The sequence below is a fragment of the Balaenoptera acutorostrata genome, chromosome 20, assembly GCF_949987535.1.
Source record: "Balaenoptera acutorostrata chromosome 20, mBalAcu1.1, whole genome shotgun sequence".
Lineage (NCBI taxonomy): Eukaryota > Metazoa > Chordata > Mammalia > Artiodactyla > Balaenopteridae > Balaenoptera > Balaenoptera acutorostrata.
In genome coordinates, this window is record NC_080083.1 from 9,269,344 (window position 1) to 9,286,300 (window position 16,957).

The following is a 16,957-nucleotide window of genomic DNA, read 5'->3' on the forward strand; positions in this document are numbered from 1 at the left end:
GGGACGGTCCCGTGGCGTCTGCGCTCTCGCGCAGGCGGGACTAGGCGCGTGGTGGCCGCGGCGGCGCTGTTCGCCGGCTGTGACGTACTAATTGTGCGCCACCACCGCCGGTGGGCCTGGGGCTCGCGGGAGGGGAAGGAGGAGGAGGAGGGGGAGGTGGTGGAGGTGGAGGCTGAAGCAGAGCGAGAGGCGGCCGCGGCGGGGTGGCTCGGCGGTGCGGCGCGCGGCCCAGAAACATTGGAATCCTGAATTGAGACGGCTACGCCTGAAGACAGCAGGAGTGGCGGGGCAGCCGCCGTCGCCGGAGAGATGAGCCGGGAAGCCTGAGGCCGGAGACGCCCGCCCTCGGGCCTGTCCGCCCGGCTTCCCCGCTCCCGGTGAGGACGCCCCCTCCCCTCCCCCCAGCTCTGCCACGGCCTCTCCCATTCCTGGACCCCATTCCTACCTAACCGGTGCTCAGGAGGCCCTCGAAGGGGCTTTTTAAGGCCCTTGCACGCCGAGCCGCCCGAGCCTGTAGGATCATACTGGGACGCATTCTGGTCCCCGGGACGGAGCAGGAGAGGGGGCTGGGCCAACCTAGCTCGGCTCAGTTCAGTCCCAGCGCGCCTTGATTCGGCTGCCTCAGCCGCTTCGGTTCTGTTTCAGTTTCCTCTAAAATCACTCCCTTTCCATTAGATTTTACGACCTGAACCATAGCCCTGGTATCCCCATTCCTTCCTGAGACTACCTGAGCATTCCCACACACCCCACTCATTCCACGGTGATGGAGAACTCTCTTCCCACTGTAGATCACGGTTTCTCTGCGGAAATTGTGTTCTCCTCAGGTATCTCTGTACCATGTCAGGATTCCCGTACTGAGCCTTCTCCCTTATTAGGCTCTCAACTAGGATATCCTTGGTGGTATTAAAATAGAGAAGTGGAGCCTGAAAATACTAGGTTTGATCTGGGGATCTGAGAAATAAGAGCCTCGAGGCCTGCCGCTTAGCCATTCTTCCTTGCCTCTATCTGGGCAGGAGAGAGATGATGGCACAGACTCCGAAGGGCACCTTGTGGACCATATTAACTAGAAAGATATGAAGTTAGGAGTTTTGAAGTTTTTTCTCTTTTCCTTAGTTTATTTGCATTTGATTGCAGAAGAGGCGTGTTGAGGAAGAGAGGCAGAATCTGGGGTGTAGGATGTTTGGATTCTGACGCTCTAACCTTTGTTTTACAGGTTACTGGAAGATGAAAGAGACTATACAAGGGACCGGGTCTTGGGGGCCTGAGCCTCCTGGACCCGGCATAGCCCCAGCTTATTCAAGTCCCAGGCGGGAGCGTCTTCGTTGGCCCCCACCCCCCAAACCCCGACTCAAATCAGGTGGAGGGTTTGGGCCAGATCCTGGGTCAGGGACCACAGTGCCAACCAGACGCCTTCCTGTCCCTCGGCCCTCTTTTGATGCCTCAGCTAGTGAAGAGGAGGAAGAAGAAGACGACGACGAGGAGGAAGATGAGGAAGAGGAAGTGGCAGCTTGGAGGCTGCCCCCCAGATGGGGTCAGCTGGGAACCTCCCAGCGGCCTCGCCCTCCCCGCCCTGCTCATCGGAAAACGTGTTCACAGCGCCGTCGCAGAGCTATGAGAGCCTTCCGGATGCTGCTCTACTCAAAAAGCACCTCGCTGACATTCCACTGGAAGCTTTGGGGGCGCCACCGGGGCCGGCGGCGGAGCCTTGCACACCCCAAGAACCATCTTTCACCCCAGGAAGGGGGTGTGACACCACAGGTGCCATCCCCCTGCTGTCGTTTTGACTCCCCCCGGGGACCACCTCCCCCCCGGCTGGGTCTGCTAGGTGCTCTCATGGCTGAGGATGGGGTGAGAGGGTCTCCACCAGTGCCCTCTGGGCCCCCCATGGAGGAAGATGGATTAAGGTGGACTCCAAAGTCTCCTCTGGACCCTGACTCGGGTAAGGTGGGAATGGGGCAGAGGAGGGCATGGGGAGAGCTAAGATCCTGGGAGACCAGGAGCCTCTTGCTGTGGTGAGAACTGGGTCTAAGGAAAGTATGAGGGCAGAGAGAGGGAGGGTCCAGACAGCAGTGAAATGTCTTCAGCCCCACTTTGAGCAGGAACTAAGTCTGGGAAGAGAGTCAAGGCTGGGATACAGGATCCATAAGTAGGTGTCCTGTGCATAGATGAGAAAGGGAGTCGCGGTTTAGAAAAGTCAGTCATGTCCGCTTGAAGTCCCTCTTCGTGTGGCCTCTCAGGATAAGTGCCCCTGCGTGTACATTTCTAGAGGGTGCCATTATAGTGGTGGGATGGGATCTTTCTGAGTAGTGGAGTACATCACCTGGACAGTTGTGTGTGACATTCTCACTCAGAGTATTTCTCTTTCGGAGAACCCCACTAAACAACTTTAGGCTTTCTTTTTATTTATTTATTTATTTATCTATTTTTTAAAAATGTTTGTTTACTTATTTTGGTTGTGCTGGGTCTGAGTTGCGGCAGGCTTTCTATTTCTTTATTAATTATTTGAGTATTTATCGAGCCTTTGCTGTATGCCAGGTACTATGCTAGGTGCTAGGCATATTGTGGTGAGAAATATTTCTGAAATTTACATCTCTCTGAATCCTAGTGTTTTCTTGCTTTCCTCCTGTTTATGAGTACAGGTATACCTCATTTTATTGCTCTTCGTTTTATTGCAATGCAAAGACATTGCATTTTTTACAAATTGAAGGTTTGCGGCAACACCGAGTAGAGCAAGTCTGTCAGCGCCATTTTTCCAACAGTATTTGCTCAATTCATGCTTGTATCACGTTTTGATAACTCTCGCAATATTTCGAAGCCTCCACCCATGAAAAGATTACAACTCACTGAAGGCTCAAATGATAGTTAGCATTTTTTAGCAGTAAAGTATTTTTTTAAAAAGTATTTTTATTTTATTGGCATATAATTGATTTACAAAGTTGTGTTAGTTTCAGGGGTACAGCAAAGTGATTCAGTTATACATATACATTCTTTTTTTAGATTCTTTTCTCATATAGGTTATCACAGCGTATTGAGTAGAGTTCCCTGTGCTCCATAGTATATCCATGTTGGTTATCTATATTATGTATAATAGTGTGTGTATGTTCATCCCAAGCTCCTGATTTATCCCTCCCCCTGCCACTGTTTCCTCTTTGGTAACCATAAAGTTTGTTTTTGATATCTGTAAGTCTGTTTCTGTTTTGTAAGTAAGTTCATTTTATCTTTTTTTTTAAATTAGGTTCCACATATGAGTGATATCGATATTTGTCTTTGTCTGACTTACTTCACTTCGTATAATAATCTTTAGGTCCATCCATGTTGCTGCAAATGGCATTATTTCATTCTTTTTTATGGCTGAGTAATATTCCATTGTGTGTATATACCACATCTTCTTTATCCGTTCCTCTGTTGATGGACGTTTAGGTTGCTTCCATGTCTTGGCTATTGTAAATAGTGCTGCCATGAACACTGGGGCACATGTATCTTTGCGGATTATGGTTTTCTCCGGTTATATGCCCAGGAGTCAGATTGCTGGGTCATATGGTAGTTCTGTTTTTAGTTAAGGAACCTCCATACTGTTCTTCATAGTGGTTGTACCAATTTACATTCCCACCAGCAGTGTAGGAGGGTTCCCTTTTCTCCATCTCCAGCATTTATTTTTTGTAGACTTTTTGATGGTGGACATTCTGACTGGTGTGAGGTGATACCTCATTGTCGTTTTAATTTTCATTTCTCTGATAGTGATGTTGAGCATCTTTTCATGTGTAATAAAGTATTTCTAAATTAAGGTATGTACATTTTTTTTTTAGACATAATAATGCTGTTGCACACTTAATAGATTATAGTAAACATAAGTTTTGCATGCACCAGGAAACCAAAAAGTTTGTGTGACTCGCTTTATTACATTATTCGCTTCATTGTAGTGGTCTGGAAGTGAATCCGCAATATCTCTGAGGTATGTCTGTAGTAACTTTTCCTGTCTTTTATAACCTCTTGGACATAATTATCTCATGCTTTAGGGTTTTCATCCTTTAGAGTTTATATTGGTAGATTTCATTCCAATTCATCCTTTTTGTGGTCTTATAATTTGTGTGCATCATTTAATCTTCCCATTGGCCTTTGATCTGAGCCAGTTTCTTGCCTCCATTCTGTTTCCCCTGCCCTGCAGGCCTCCTCTCTTGTACTCTGCCAAACGGCTTTGGGGGACCACCTGGGCCAGAAGGGGAGCGAAGTCTGGCACCCCCTGATGCCAGCATCCTCATCAGCAATGTGTGCAGCATCGGGGACCATGTGGCCCAGGAGCTTTTTCAGGGCTCAGATTTGGGCACTGCAGAAGAAGCTGAGCGGACTGGAGAGAAATCTGGCCAGCACAGCCCCCTGCGGGAGGAGCATGTCACCTGTGTGCAGAGTAAGGAACCCTAGAGGATCTAGTCTCTTTCCCACAGCTGACTCCTAGATCGGAGTCCAGAGGCCTTACCTCACTCCTCTCTCCCTCCTCCACTCAGGCATCTTGGATGAATTCCTTCAAACTTACGGCAGCCTCATCCCCCTCAGCACTGATGAGGTAGTAGAGAAACTGGAGGACATTTTCCAGCAGGAGTTTTCTACACCTTCCAGGTGAGGCATGAAAGAGATGCTCTTTGGAAGAGGGCTGGGACCGGGGAGATGGGGTGAGAATGCTGCTGCCTTTTCTCCCATAGGGATGTAGTCAGGGAGGAGGGGGGAGCTAGAGCTGAGGGGAGGAATCTGCAGGCAAGGTGCCAAGCCCCTGTGAGCCAACAGGGAGGGGCTTTACGTGGGACCCTGAAATACCACGCGTACCTAAGTATTCATGTACCTCTTACTGGGGAGTAAGCCTTTAGCAAGTCCTCAAAAGGACCCATGACCGAAAAAAAGGAAAAAAAAAAAAAAAAGGTTAGTTTTAGATTCTTATTCTAGGCAGTAGAAGGTACTTCTGTGTGCCCTAGCCCCCTCGTCTCTTGTGTGACTCCACCCTTGGCCTACCCAGGAAGGGCCTGGTGCTGCAGCTGATCCAGTCATACCAGCGGATGCCAGGCAATGCCATGGTGAGGGGCTTCCGAGTTGCCTATAAGCGGCATGTGCTGACCATGGACGACCTGGGGACCTTATATGGACAGAACTGGCTCAATGACCAGGTAAGGAGGCATGCAAAAACAGACCCAAGAGGGGATTCAGGGAGCAGGGTGTCTGGGGCCCTCTGCATGGGGGAGCCCTGTACCCATGCCACACCCTCCATGGCAAGTGGCCTCCCATCTTCTCCCCAGGTGATGAACATGTATGGAGACCTCGTCATGGACACGGTCCCTGAAAAGGTAGGCCTAACCAGATACTTCAGTCCCTGCAAGAACTTCCGCAGTTTTAAGCAGCTTTTTCAGTCCCTTTCATCTCTTCCATTTTGCATGAAGAGGGTCTTTCTCTCTGGGGAGAGGCAGTAGAAGGTAATTTGTTCAATTCAAATCTGTAATCTTGGTCCTGAACTTAACAATTCTAGTCCTTTCCTCCAGTCTGTAGTGTTTTTCTCCTATGGCTAACCCCACAGATTGGGGTGGGAAGCTATAAGATGAGGTTAAAAATAGTTTGTGTTTTTACCCTCAGTGAGTTGGACTAGAGTTTGTTGAAACCAGTCCTTAGAGCCATAATGAAATGGAGTGGGCTGGGGAGAGGACACTTAGCAGGAGGGCCTGAGGTCTTTTAATTCCATCCAGCTCTTTTGTATCATTGGCACAGGTGCATTTCTTCAACAGTTTCTTCTATGATAAACTCCGTACCAAGGGTTATGATGGGGTGAAAAGGTGGACCAAAAACGTGAGTTATGAATTCACATTTACTTGTGTAACACCTTGCCTCTAAAGAAGAGTTCTGTTTCCTGTGAGCCCTTTCCTCAACCCTGTTCATTCAAACTTTCAAGTATTTATTAAATGTTTTCTGTGTGCCAGGTGCTGTTCTGGGCACTAAGGATACAGTGTTAAATAAGGAAAACTTCTTGCCTTTATGGGGTGAGAGTAAATATGCAAGTTAAATTTCAGCTAGTGATAAGTGCTGTGAACAAGTTAAAACAGTAATGTGGTAGCATGGGGGTGGGTACTTTTTTTTTTTTATTTTTATTTTTTTTTAAGTTTTTTTTTTTTAAAGCTTTTTTTTTTTTTAATTTTTATTTATTTATATTTATTTTTGGCTGTGTTGGGTCTTCGTTTCTGTGCGAGGGCTTTCTCTAGTTGCGGCAAGCGGGGGCCACTCTTCATCGCGGTGCGCGGGCCTCTTACTGTCGTGGCCTCTCTTGTTGCGGAGCACAAGCCCCAGACGCGCAGGCTCAGTAATTGTGGCTCACGGGCCTAGTTGCTCTGCGGCATGTGGGATCTTCCCAGACCAGGGCTCGAACCCGTGTCCCCTGCATTGGCAGGCAGATTCTCAACCGCTGCGCCACCAGGGAAGCCCAGGGTGGGTACTTTAGATTGGGTGGTCTGGGAAAGCCTCTCTGTTAGCTGAGACTTGAATGACAAGGAGCTAACCCTGTGCAGATCTGGGGCAAGGGTGTTCTAAGCAAAGGGGACAGCAAGTACATGGGACACAAAGTGAGAAAGAATGTTTGAGGGTCAGAGGGCCTGTGTGGTTGGAGTAGAGTGAGCAAAGGGAAAACGATAGAAAATTTGGTCAGAGAGTAGATAATGTGAGGCACGGAGGGTAGATTTTTTTTTTTTTTTAATTTACTTATTTATTTATTTTTGGCTGCATTGGGTCTTTGTTGCTATGCACGGGCTTTCTCTAGTTGTGGTGAGCGGGGGCTGCTCTTCATTGCAGTGCGCAGGCTTCTCACTGCGGTGGCTTCTCTTGTTGCGGAACACGGGCTCTAGGTGCGCGGGCTTCAGTAGTTGTGGTGCACGGGCTTAGTTGCTCCGCGGCATGTGGGATCTTCCCGGACCAGGGATCAAACCCACGTCTCCTGCATTGGCAGGTGGATTTTTAACCACTGCGCCACCAGGCAAGTCCCGAAGGAGGGTAGATCTTATTCTTTGTGTTCTGAGAAGCCATTGAAGAGTTTTAAGCAGGGTGGGAAGTGCCTCATGTTTTAAACTCCTGTTTCAATGATAGATTGAAAGAGGCAAGAGTGGAAGCAGGCAGGCTAAATGGAGTAGCCGAGAAGTCCAAATGAGAAACTTGGACCAGAGGGGTAAAGGCAGAAATAGAAGTAGTTTTATCTAGGATAAATTTTGCCAGTAGAACCAGTAGGACTTTCTGATGGATTGGACATGAGAAATGAAGAAAAGATAAGATTCAAGGGATGTAGGGGAGCTGGCTTGGCGGTGGGGGGGGGGGGAGTTCTTTTCCCCTGTCCAGTTAGTTTACCTGCCCTCTGATTCAAAGGCCAGGAAATTTCTACAGTGAGGTGGGGCCGTTGACTCCAGCATTTCTTAATTCTTGTCTCCAGGTTCAAGAGCTTACACCCTCAGGGACCCGGCAGGCCTTCTTCTGGTAGAGGCAGGGTGACATGCAGTGGAAAGAACTTGGCTTTCTGTATGCCGGTGTTTAAATCCCACCTCTGCCATTTCTTACTTCTGTGACCTTGAGCACGTTACTTTACTTTTCCAAGCCACAGTTTCCTGATGTGAACTTTCTCAGAGGATTGTTGTGAGCGTTAACCGATTGAGCATCTATTAGGTGCCATGCATTGTTCTTAGTGTACCATGGATATTAACTAGTTTAATCTGCATAACAAACAGGTGAGGGTAGGTACTGTTATTTTCACCCTCTTACAGAAAAGGGAACTGAGGTACAGAGAGTTATTAAGTAGCTTGCCTGTGGTCATACGCTAGTAAATGGAAGAGCTGGCTTTGAACCCTGAGAGTCTGGCTCCAGGATCCTGAGCCTGGGTTCTTAACTACTAAGCACTTGTACCTTTAATGTGTGAAAAGTACCTGGCCCTGTCCTGGGCTCTCGAGTGTTTGTTCTGCACCACCTCCTCTGTCCTGCCTTCCTCCTTAAGCCCAAGAATCCAGACATCCAGATGCTGAGCCTTGCCTCACAGTCCAGGGGCTGGGTATTGAGTTCTCCCACTTGGCTCCTTGCCTGCTCCTCCTTTAGAACCCTCCTGGCAATAGGCAGGATTCCTGTGCTGTCTTACCTGACCTCCAACACTGCTTCCTTAGGTGGACATCTTCAATAAAGAGCTACTGCTAATCCCCATCCACCTGGAGGTGCATTGGTCCCTCATCTCTGTTGACGTGAGACGGCGCACCATCACCTATTTTGATTCGCAGCGCACCCTGAACCGCCGCTGCCCTAAGGTTTGAGAGGGAACGGGAAAGATGGGCAGAATGTGGGGAGGAGATCCAGTGGCAAGGCATTTCAGGCAGATGGGTGGGTTTGGGGTCTCTGAGGAGCAACCTGGGCTTGGTGCCTGTGACCACCACAACTTGGGTTCAGTTGGGAAATGTCGAGGCATCACTTCCTCCTTCATTCCTCCTTCCTTCCTCCTACATAGCATATTGCCAAGTATCTACAGGCAGAGGCAGTGAAGAAAGACCGGCTGGATTTCCACCAGGGCTGGAAAGGTTACTTCAAAATGGTCAGTTTCTAGAGGAGGGTTATGGGGGGGGGGGTTTGGGGGCATGGTAGGAGGCAGAAGTTGAAGCCATACGTGTAGGGTCTCCTCCAGGAGAAGGGCTTACCTTCCTTTTATTCTCTAGAATGTGGCCAGGCAGAATAATGACAGTGACTGCGGCGCCTTTGTGTTGCAGGTAAGCAGATACCAGTTGGGTTAAAGAGTTGGGAGGGAGGCGGGAAGCTGTTCTGCCTCTCTCATTTGGCTCACAGCCACTTAGGGAGCGGGAGTAAGCTTCTGTGTTAGAATGCAGAAACCCTGATTTCATTGTCCTCTCTTGGTTTCTCCATACCGCATGGGGACTGGGTGTGTGGTCCTTGGTCTCTGGCCCTGATATAGCTGCCTCCTGATCCCCTAATGCAAAGTATTTTCTCTGTTAACACTAGGTATTTTATGTACCAAATAGGAACATTGGCTTTAGAGTCAGACTTCTTTTGAGCCCCAGTCTATGGGACTTTGGCTTCCTTTGTGAAATGGGAATGTTCTCGGAAAGATCCAGTGAGATGTGTATCATACAAAATATGTAGTACAGGTCCTGATTTGGGGGGGATGCTCAGTAGATGGTTCTCATGGCCTGCTTTGTTAACACCCAGTATTGCAAGCACCTGGCCCTGTCTCAGCCATTCAGCTTCACTCAGCAGGACATGCCCAAACTTCGTCGGCAGATCTACAAGGAGCTGTGTCACTGCAAACTCACTGTGTGAGCCTCGTATTCCAGGCCTCAAGCCCATTCATTAATGGGCAGGGGGACATGGGAGACCCTTCCTTCCCAAGAAACTCCAGTTCCCTTTGTCTCTAGCCTCTTCCCACCCAATTCCCTTTGGATTTTCATATTTAAATGTTTTAATTGAATTCTGTATTTTTTTTTTCTTTGAGAGAACATTTGTTGATTTCTGATGTTCAGGGGTTAGCCATGGAACATCCCCTTTTTCCTTCTGTCTACAAGGGAGTATGGCCTTGTGGCCTGGGTGGGGCAGTCATCTCCCTTCCATGTGCAGGGCGGGGGGGGCAGGAAAATCTGTGCTGGGGTGGTGGGCGGGCAACGGGATTACTGCCTGCCAGATCTTCAAACTTTTTTTTATATATATATATATATTAAATACCATGGTCCTTCTCTGGTCAATAAAGGATCCTTTGGAGATACATAGTGGTGGTCTTCCTTAAGGGGCCTCAAACTAGTGGATATCTCTCCGGCTTTCCTCCAGTCAATGCTGTTAGCTACCCTTTCATGGATCTTGAGACTTACGGGGGGCCAGCTTTCCATCTGTGGCTCAGACAGTGCCAAGACCATGTCTTCAACCAAAAGAATCCCCCAGCAGGGGGAGCCAGGGCTGGAAGGAGGGAGAGTAGGTAAGCCTCAAAAACATGGGAGCTTGAGAGGTGCTGAAGTTGGGAACACAGCATACTTAAGGGAGCCCACCAGGATTCATGACAGCAACCCCAAATGCTCTTAAGCCCGTTAAGTCAGTTCCTTCATCCTTTCTCCCTCCAGCCCGGGGGTATGGCCCTTGATTCCATTATCCCTGTACATTCGGAGTTGGTGTCCGATTTATCTTTGCTGCAGGAGAGAAGAAAATTAAATGTGGGTCCAGTGGAGACCTGGAGCAGAGGTAGAAGGAAGTGCTGGTCCCGGGAGCCCGGAAGTCCCTGGAGGCTGAAACCTCGCCCCCCTTGCGTGATAGGGTCTGCTAGGCCACATGACCAGGGCACTCTCGCCTCCGCACGTGTAGGGGTGCAGGGCACCAAGATGGCTGCCAGGCCTCGAGGCCTGAGTCCTGTATGTCACTTCCGTACCGGCAAGAACGGCGGGCCCTTTAGCCAATGAGGCTGCGGGGCGGGCCTTCACCTTGATAGGCACTCAAGCTATCCAATGGTGGCTGCGTGCCAGAGCGCCGACGAATGAACGTCACGCCGGGTTGCTGAGTGGCGGCAGGCAGAGCTGAGGAGGCCAAGCCAATGCGATGGCTGGGGCGGGGTCGGGCTCTCTATAAGTTGTCGATAGGCGGGCACTCCGCCCTAGTTTCTAAGGATCATGTCTGCGAGTCAGGATTCCCGGTAAGAAAGACATTTGCAAGAGATTGTGGCTACTTACCCTGCTGTCCCTTCCGAGGACCCCGCCGGGGGACGCTGAGGTTCACCGCCCTAGGCACCCCCCCAGGGTTGCGGGGCGACCAAGCCGGGAGCACCCTTGGGGGGTGAGGGGCGGGTCCACGGCCGACGTTGCCGCCAGGGCCTAGGCAGAGGCCGAGGACGGCCCAGGTTTCGGGGCTCGGCGCGCGAGGTGCGCGAAGCCCCGGCGCTGAGTCGGGCGGCGAGGTCGCGACCTGGCGTGGGAAAGAAAGGTGGAGGCGACCGTGCGTGGCCCGGAGCCGCCGGTCCGGTTGCCTCACTGCCGGAGGGAGGGCTCGCGCGATCGGGATTCCGGAGGATTCTGACGGTACCACTCGCCGAAGGCGGGGGTGCCTGCGTCCTCAAATCAAGTCGCTGAGTCGCGTGGAGCTATGGGTCGGGGGAGAAGAAGCCGGCCCTTCAGTGTGCTGGTTTTCTTGACGGCCAGGACCGAGCCTAACCCCGAGGAGCGGCCGCGTGAGGCACCAGGAGCCCACCCGGCGCCGGGCGGGCGGGTCCATTTTGCCGCACAAGCCGGGCAATTGGCAAACTGCGGATGGTCAGGTCCACTTTCCTTCGGGGGTGAGCGGTCTGAGGTATGGGAGGGCGACGCCATTTCGCGACGGGGGCGGGCGGGATGTGGTTTGTTCCCGGGGGGGGGGGCGGACGCCGCCGAGTGGTCGAGGGAGCAAGCACATGGCGTCCCGAGGTGTTCCCCTCCCCCAGTCCGCTTCGCTTCTAAGTGTTGTGCAATCTCCCCCTTTGCTAGCTCGGCTGGGGCTCATTGTGCGCGAGGCCGCCACCGCCCGCGGCCTCCCACATCCGGGCACTGCGAGGGGGGGAGATGGGCTCGAGGGAGTGGGGGAGGGCGCGGGCTGTATGACGTGGGGGGAAGGGGAAGTCCTACCCTGGCATCTGGGGAGGGGAGGGCGGGACTTCCGGCGCGCAGGGGCCACGGTGGGAGGTGCACGCGTTGGGGCTTGGAGCGTCAGGCTCGGGACACGTGGGCCCGGAGGCAGGCACCACCTCCGCGCCCCTTAAGCGCAGATCGGTTCCTTCCAGCCTCTGGGTCTTCTAGGAAGGTTATTCTATCATGTCGGGGTCGGCTTGACTTGATCCGCTCCCGAGATGGGGCCTGACTCAGTTGTAAAATAACTATTCTGTTTTCTGGGAACACGTGGGGCTTGGATTAGGGAGTGAAGGCTGGTGGCATCATGCAAGGTTGGTTTGCTGGTAGGAAGAGGCTGGCTGTCAGGATTTCTACATACTGTATTTTTAAACCGACAGATCTAGAGACAATGGCCCCGATGGGATGGAGCCCGAAGGCGTCATCGAGGTGAGGTTGGACCCCTCCCACCATTATCCTGTAACTCTGGGAAAGGCAGTGCCACTAGCATTGTTCTTTGGCTTTTGAAGTGGTGGTTTAGTGAATGCACCAGTGATTGAAACCCAGGATTCAACTGTACTACGTAACATAAAACTCCCAGGTAGTTAGACGTGACACCTTAACTCCCTTGCAGAAATTTGTTTAAAATATTTAAGTTTTTAAAGTGTGTTTAAAACATGTCACTCAGATCCTGTTCTCCTTTCTACAACATCCAGGTTCACTGTTTACAAGTGGGCTGGCCCCTTAGGGGGGTTTCCCAGGTCATGTAGAACCATCAACCATCTGGCTTCCATGGGGAGAAAGAGAGGTTGTGGGCTCTGAAGCTATGGTGCAGGCACAAGGTCCTGTTTACTCCAATGCAAGAGCACAGCCCTATTTCTCCTATTTTCTTTGTTTTCTACAGAGTAACTGGAATGAGATTGTTGACAGCTTTGATGACATGAACCTTTCGGAGTCACTCCTCCGTGGCATCTACGCCTACGGTTTTGAGAAGCCCTCTGCCATCCAGCAGCGAGCCATTCTTCCTTGTATCAAGGGTAAGACCCTTCTGCCCCAGAACAAGTTCTGGACTGTCCCTAGCCTGGGTAGAGTGGCGCCTGGTTGGTGGTGCTTGTCTCATATCAGCCAGGGACAAAGTAACTCCTTGTTTATCCCAGCTTGGCTTTTGGTTTGTGCCCATGTCTGGTTCATGCCCTGGAAACATGGATTGCTGGTTTAATTTCAACAAGGTAGTGTTTTAGCCAGATCGTGCTGGCTTTTTACAGCTGTATTTCTAGCCCAATCTTGTGCAGTACTAAATGACTGAAACCTGGCCTGATTTTCCAGATCTGTTCTTGTTTGGATACTGTGTTGTCATGTAGAGTCTAAAGCACTTATTGCTGGGCACATATTTGTATTGGTTGCTTACTGATCTTATTCAGCAGGGCTGTTGAATGTCCCACGAGTCCAAAGAATGCTTTCTACCATATCAAATATCTCTCCTAATTTGTGTTTAGGTTACGATGTGATCGCTCAAGCCCAATCTGGGACTGGGAAAACGGCCACTTTTGCCATATCAATTTTGCAGCAGATTGAATTGGATCTAAAGGCCACCCAGGCCTTGGTCCTGGCACCCACTAGAGAGTTGGCTCAGCAGGTGAGTTTACCTTTCTTCCCTTGGAGGACTTATTTAGAAGTGATTAGCATAAACCAGAAATCAGAAGTTATATGCCCCAACTCCTACCACTTTTGGAAGAACTGAAGTATGGGGAAAAGAGATGATGTAAAGTCAATTGATGACTTTTACGTCTCAAGACTTACTAGGTAAATTGTAAGCCTTTTCCTCACCAAACACTGTAAGCATCCCTTACTCCACCCATTTCCTGAGTCAGACGGGAAGGCTGCTGGGTGGAGCCTGGCCGGCTGGGCAAGTTTGGCTGTTTTATGAACAAACCCCCCTGGCAATGGGCAAAGAGACACCTGATTGGTGGTGGTGTCTTGTATCAGTCAGGGGCAAAGCAGACGTCTAGTCCTTTCTTCATCGTAGCTTGATGCCTGGGTTGGTGGCCAGAGCTGTTTCATGGCTGGGGCACATAAAATGTTGGGCTATTTTCCTGGGTCTTGGAGGGGAAGAAGATCAGAAACAATTGTCTCATAAGTTGATTATTGAGTTTAAGGGAATGTATTCTTACAGTGTTCTACGGAGGTATCGTGGTCATTCTATGCCTAACTTCTGAACAAAGGCAGTGTAAACAAGAAGTTACAGTAGAGCTCCACTCGAGGGCCCTTAACGTTTAGAACATGCTTTAAGAGTGAACATGCCATCTAATATAGGCAGGAGTACAACAGTACATAGATGTCATTCCACGCATAAAACTAATTGCTGTGACCCATCAAATAAATGGGTCACACAGATGACTTCCAGAAAGCTGTGAGGTCTAATCGGTTAAGAAGCCATATTGAAGTTATTTCAGGGGGCCATTATTGTGAATCAGTGTGTACATTCAGGAGCCAGACTGAGTTCAAATTCTGAGACTGCCATTTATCAGCAGTCTAATCTTAATGAGATTGTTTAACCTACCTGTTTCTTGCTTAAGAAGTGAGCTTAATAGTGTTTGTCTCAGAGCTGGAAAGAATAAAATACATAAGCACTTAAAATGTTGCGTGGCAGTTGTAGCTGATACACAAGCACTTGTTTTTCTGCTTCAGATACAGAAGGTAGTTATGGCCTTAGGAGATTACATGGGTGCCTCGTGCCACGCCTGCATTGGGGGTACCAATGTGCGTGCTGAGGTGCAGAAGCTGCAGATGGAAGCTCCCCACATCATCGTGGGTACCCCAGGCCGTGTGTTCGACATGCTTAACCGGAGATACTTGTGTGAGTGTATAATTTTCTAGCTCTCTGGGTCACTTCCTTATGCATGCCTTTCCAGTTTCTTAACGTGGCCACAATTTGATTTCCAATGATATCCTCTGAGAGTTGCTCTGTGATGAACCCCATGCGTGTCACCTGAGCCTGGCTTCCCTGTCATCTCAGCCCAGGTAGTGTTCTACTTCCCAGGGCTATTGTCTGGCCTGGCAAGGGGGTCCCAGGCAGAGGATCAGTCTTTGTTTTCTGAGAGCAGACCGCCTGTCCCTGTTTTTTTTTTTATCGGGAAAGCTAGGTGTAGTTCACACATCTCTAGTAACTACCTGTTGGTGTTCTTCTTTCTGCAGCTCCCAAGTACATCAAGATGTTTGTACTGGATGAAGCTGATGAAATGTTAAGCCGTGGGTTCAAGGACCAGATCTATGACATATTCCAAAAGCTCAACAGCAACACCCAGGTGAGGAGGACATTGGGGTCTTGCTGGCATGGCTGACAGTTGCTTTGTATAGGTTGTGGTGTGCTTGGGGTGATGATGGAGCATTATCAAGTGCCAAAGGAGGGACTTCCCTGGCAGTCCAGTGGTTAAGATCTGGCATTTCCAATGCAGGAGGTATGGATTTGACCCCTGCTCAGGGAACTAAGATCCCACATGCCACGTGTTGTGGCCAAAAAGTTTTTTTAAAAAAATAAATCTTGGATGATATCCAGATATCTAAAAAAAACACAAAAGTGCCAGCGGAGCCATGGAGTTCTGGAGTATCCCCTACCCTGAGACTGCTGTTTTTTTCCATTAGGTGGTTTTGCTGTCGGCTACAATGCCTTCCGATGTGCTTGAGGTGACCAAGAAGTTCATGAGGGACCCAATTAGAATTCTTGTCAAGAAAGAAGAGTTGACACTGGAGGGTATCCGCCAATTCTACATCAATGTGGAACGAGAGGTGGGGCCCAGTGCAGGAGGCGGACCTGGTGGTAAGTTGTTGGGTATAGCCCCTGACTGATCTCCTCCCCCCACCCCACCAGGAGTGGAAGCTGGACACACTGTGTGACTTGTATGAAACCCTGACCATCACCCAGGCAGTCATCTTCATCAACACCCGAAGGAAGGTGGATTGGCTCACTGAGAAGATGCATGCCCGAGACTTCACCGTCTCTGCCATGGTGAGGTTTCTCCACCTTGTTTTACCAGCAGTGTCACATGTCAGGTCCTACTCACAGTCAGTTCTCTCAGAACCAACCCACCTACTTGTTACACCGTTCTATTTCCTGTTCTAGCACGGAGATATGGACCAAAAAGAACGAGACGTTATCATGAGGGAGTTCCGCTCTGGCTCTAGCAGAGTATTGATTACCACTGACCTACTGGTAAGTAGAAGGGCATTTGGACAAGAGTGGAAGGAAGATGGAAGAATCCAAGGTGATTCCCTCTTCCAAGGGGCCTGCTAGTGCCCCTCTTCAGGAAAGTAGCAACTTGGAATAAAATCTGGCACGCCTCAGGTTTCTGGGGAGAGGGGATGTTTGCTTCCTTGCCTTCCTTTGGCTGCCTACATGTATGCTTATGCTTAAGTCTCTTCTGGATAGACTTACGGTGTCCTCTCATTCACACACTGAAGCTGCCTTCTTTCTGGACATAGGCCAGAGGCATCGATGTGCAGCAGGTTTCCTTAGTCATCAACTATGACCTCCCCACCAACAGGGAAAACTACATCCACAGGTAAATGCAGATCTGGACTGTTAACCAACCCAGTGCCCTCTTGCCCAGTCCTCCCTGCACGGAAGCTTCTGATTTTCTCCGTCTCCCTTATCCTCACTTACTCTAAGGGTCCCCTTGTTTTCCAGAATCGGTCGAGGTGGACGTTTTGGCCGTAAGGGTGTGGCTATTAACATGGTGACAGAGGAAGACAAGAGGACTCTTCGAGACATTGAGACCTTCTACAACACCTCCATCGAGGAGATGCCCCTCAACGTTGCTGACCTCATCTGAGAGGGGCTGTCCTGCTACCTAGCCCCAGCCAGGGCTCAATCCTTGGGGGGCGCTGAGGAGCAGCAGGAGGGGGGAGGGAAGGGAGTCAAGGGATGGACATCTTGTCATTTTTTTCTTTTTTTTTTTTTCTTTGAATAAATGTCACTTTTTGAGGCAAAAGAAGGAACCGTGAACATTTTAGACACCCTTTTCTTTGGGGTAGGCGCCGTCTCTTCTCCCAAAAACACTAATCCATTTCCCTAACCTAGTCAACCTCCAAACCCCAGAGGCTCTCCCCACCCCACCTGAATTCCTCTGAAAATGATTCAGTGGGGGCTACAATGTCACTCCACCTCATTTGCTGGACCAAATCTGGAGGGAGAACCCCTGAGTTAGGTGGCCCAGGGGGTTGTCCCCAGGTGGGGGGAGTAGGGGAGAGAAAATGGTAGCCATTTTTACATTGTTTTGTATAGTATTTATTGATTCAGGAAACAAAGACAAAATTCTGAATAAAATGACTTGGAAACTGCCTGCCTT

At 50.0% G+C, this 16,957-nt stretch overlaps 2 protein-coding genes and 4 non-coding genes across 6 annotated transcripts; all 6 read left to right on the forward strand.

Moving 5' to 3' along the window:
* The first annotated feature begins 120 nt into the window (after window positions 1-120).
* On the forward strand, window positions 121-9,632 carry SENP3 (SUMO specific peptidase 3). Its single transcript, XM_007166399.2, has 11 exons — window positions 121-377; window positions 1,214-1,939; window positions 4,166-4,405; window positions 4,503-4,614; window positions 5,006-5,153; window positions 5,283-5,330; window positions 5,746-5,823; window positions 8,163-8,300; window positions 8,498-8,581; window positions 8,703-8,753; window positions 9,211-9,632. Exons 2-11 carry the CDS (start codon window positions 1,225-1,227, stop codon window positions 9,319-9,321), a joined length of 1,725 nt encoding a protein of 574 aa, XP_007166461.1. The 5' UTR covers window positions 121-377; window positions 1,214-1,224; the 3' UTR covers window positions 9,322-9,632.
* A 938-nt stretch (window positions 9,633-10,570) lies between these two features.
* Window positions 10,571-16,951, forward strand: EIF4A1 (eukaryotic translation initiation factor 4A1). The gene is made up of 11 exons (XM_007166405.2): window positions 10,571-10,672; window positions 12,014-12,062; window positions 12,517-12,649; window positions 13,109-13,248; window positions 14,301-14,469; window positions 14,808-14,917; window positions 15,255-15,398; window positions 15,481-15,618; window positions 15,733-15,822; window positions 16,092-16,171; window positions 16,297-16,951. The coding sequence occupies exons 1-11, from the start codon at window positions 10,650-10,652 to the stop codon at window positions 16,439-16,441; spliced, it is 1,221 nt and encodes a 406-aa protein (XP_007166467.1). The 5' UTR covers window positions 10,571-10,649; the 3' UTR covers window positions 16,442-16,951.
* Window positions 12,684-12,818, forward strand: LOC114238937 (small nucleolar RNA SNORA48). The gene has a single exon (XR_003624170.1). It is a non-coding gene; the product is annotated as a small nucleolar RNA SNORA48 (small nucleolar RNA).
* Window positions 13,545-13,688, forward strand: LOC114238938 (small nucleolar RNA SNORA48). Its single transcript, XR_003624171.1, has one exon. It is a non-coding gene; the product is annotated as a small nucleolar RNA SNORA48 (small nucleolar RNA).
* Window positions 14,574-14,714, forward strand: LOC114238940 (small nucleolar RNA SNORD10). The gene has a single exon (XR_003624173.1). It is a non-coding gene; the product is annotated as a small nucleolar RNA SNORD10 (small nucleolar RNA).
* On the forward strand, window positions 15,868-16,009 carry LOC114238936 (small nucleolar RNA SNORA67). Its single transcript, XR_003624168.1, has one exon. It is a non-coding gene; the product is annotated as a small nucleolar RNA SNORA67 (small nucleolar RNA).
* Window positions 16,952-16,957: the final 6 nt, after the last annotated feature.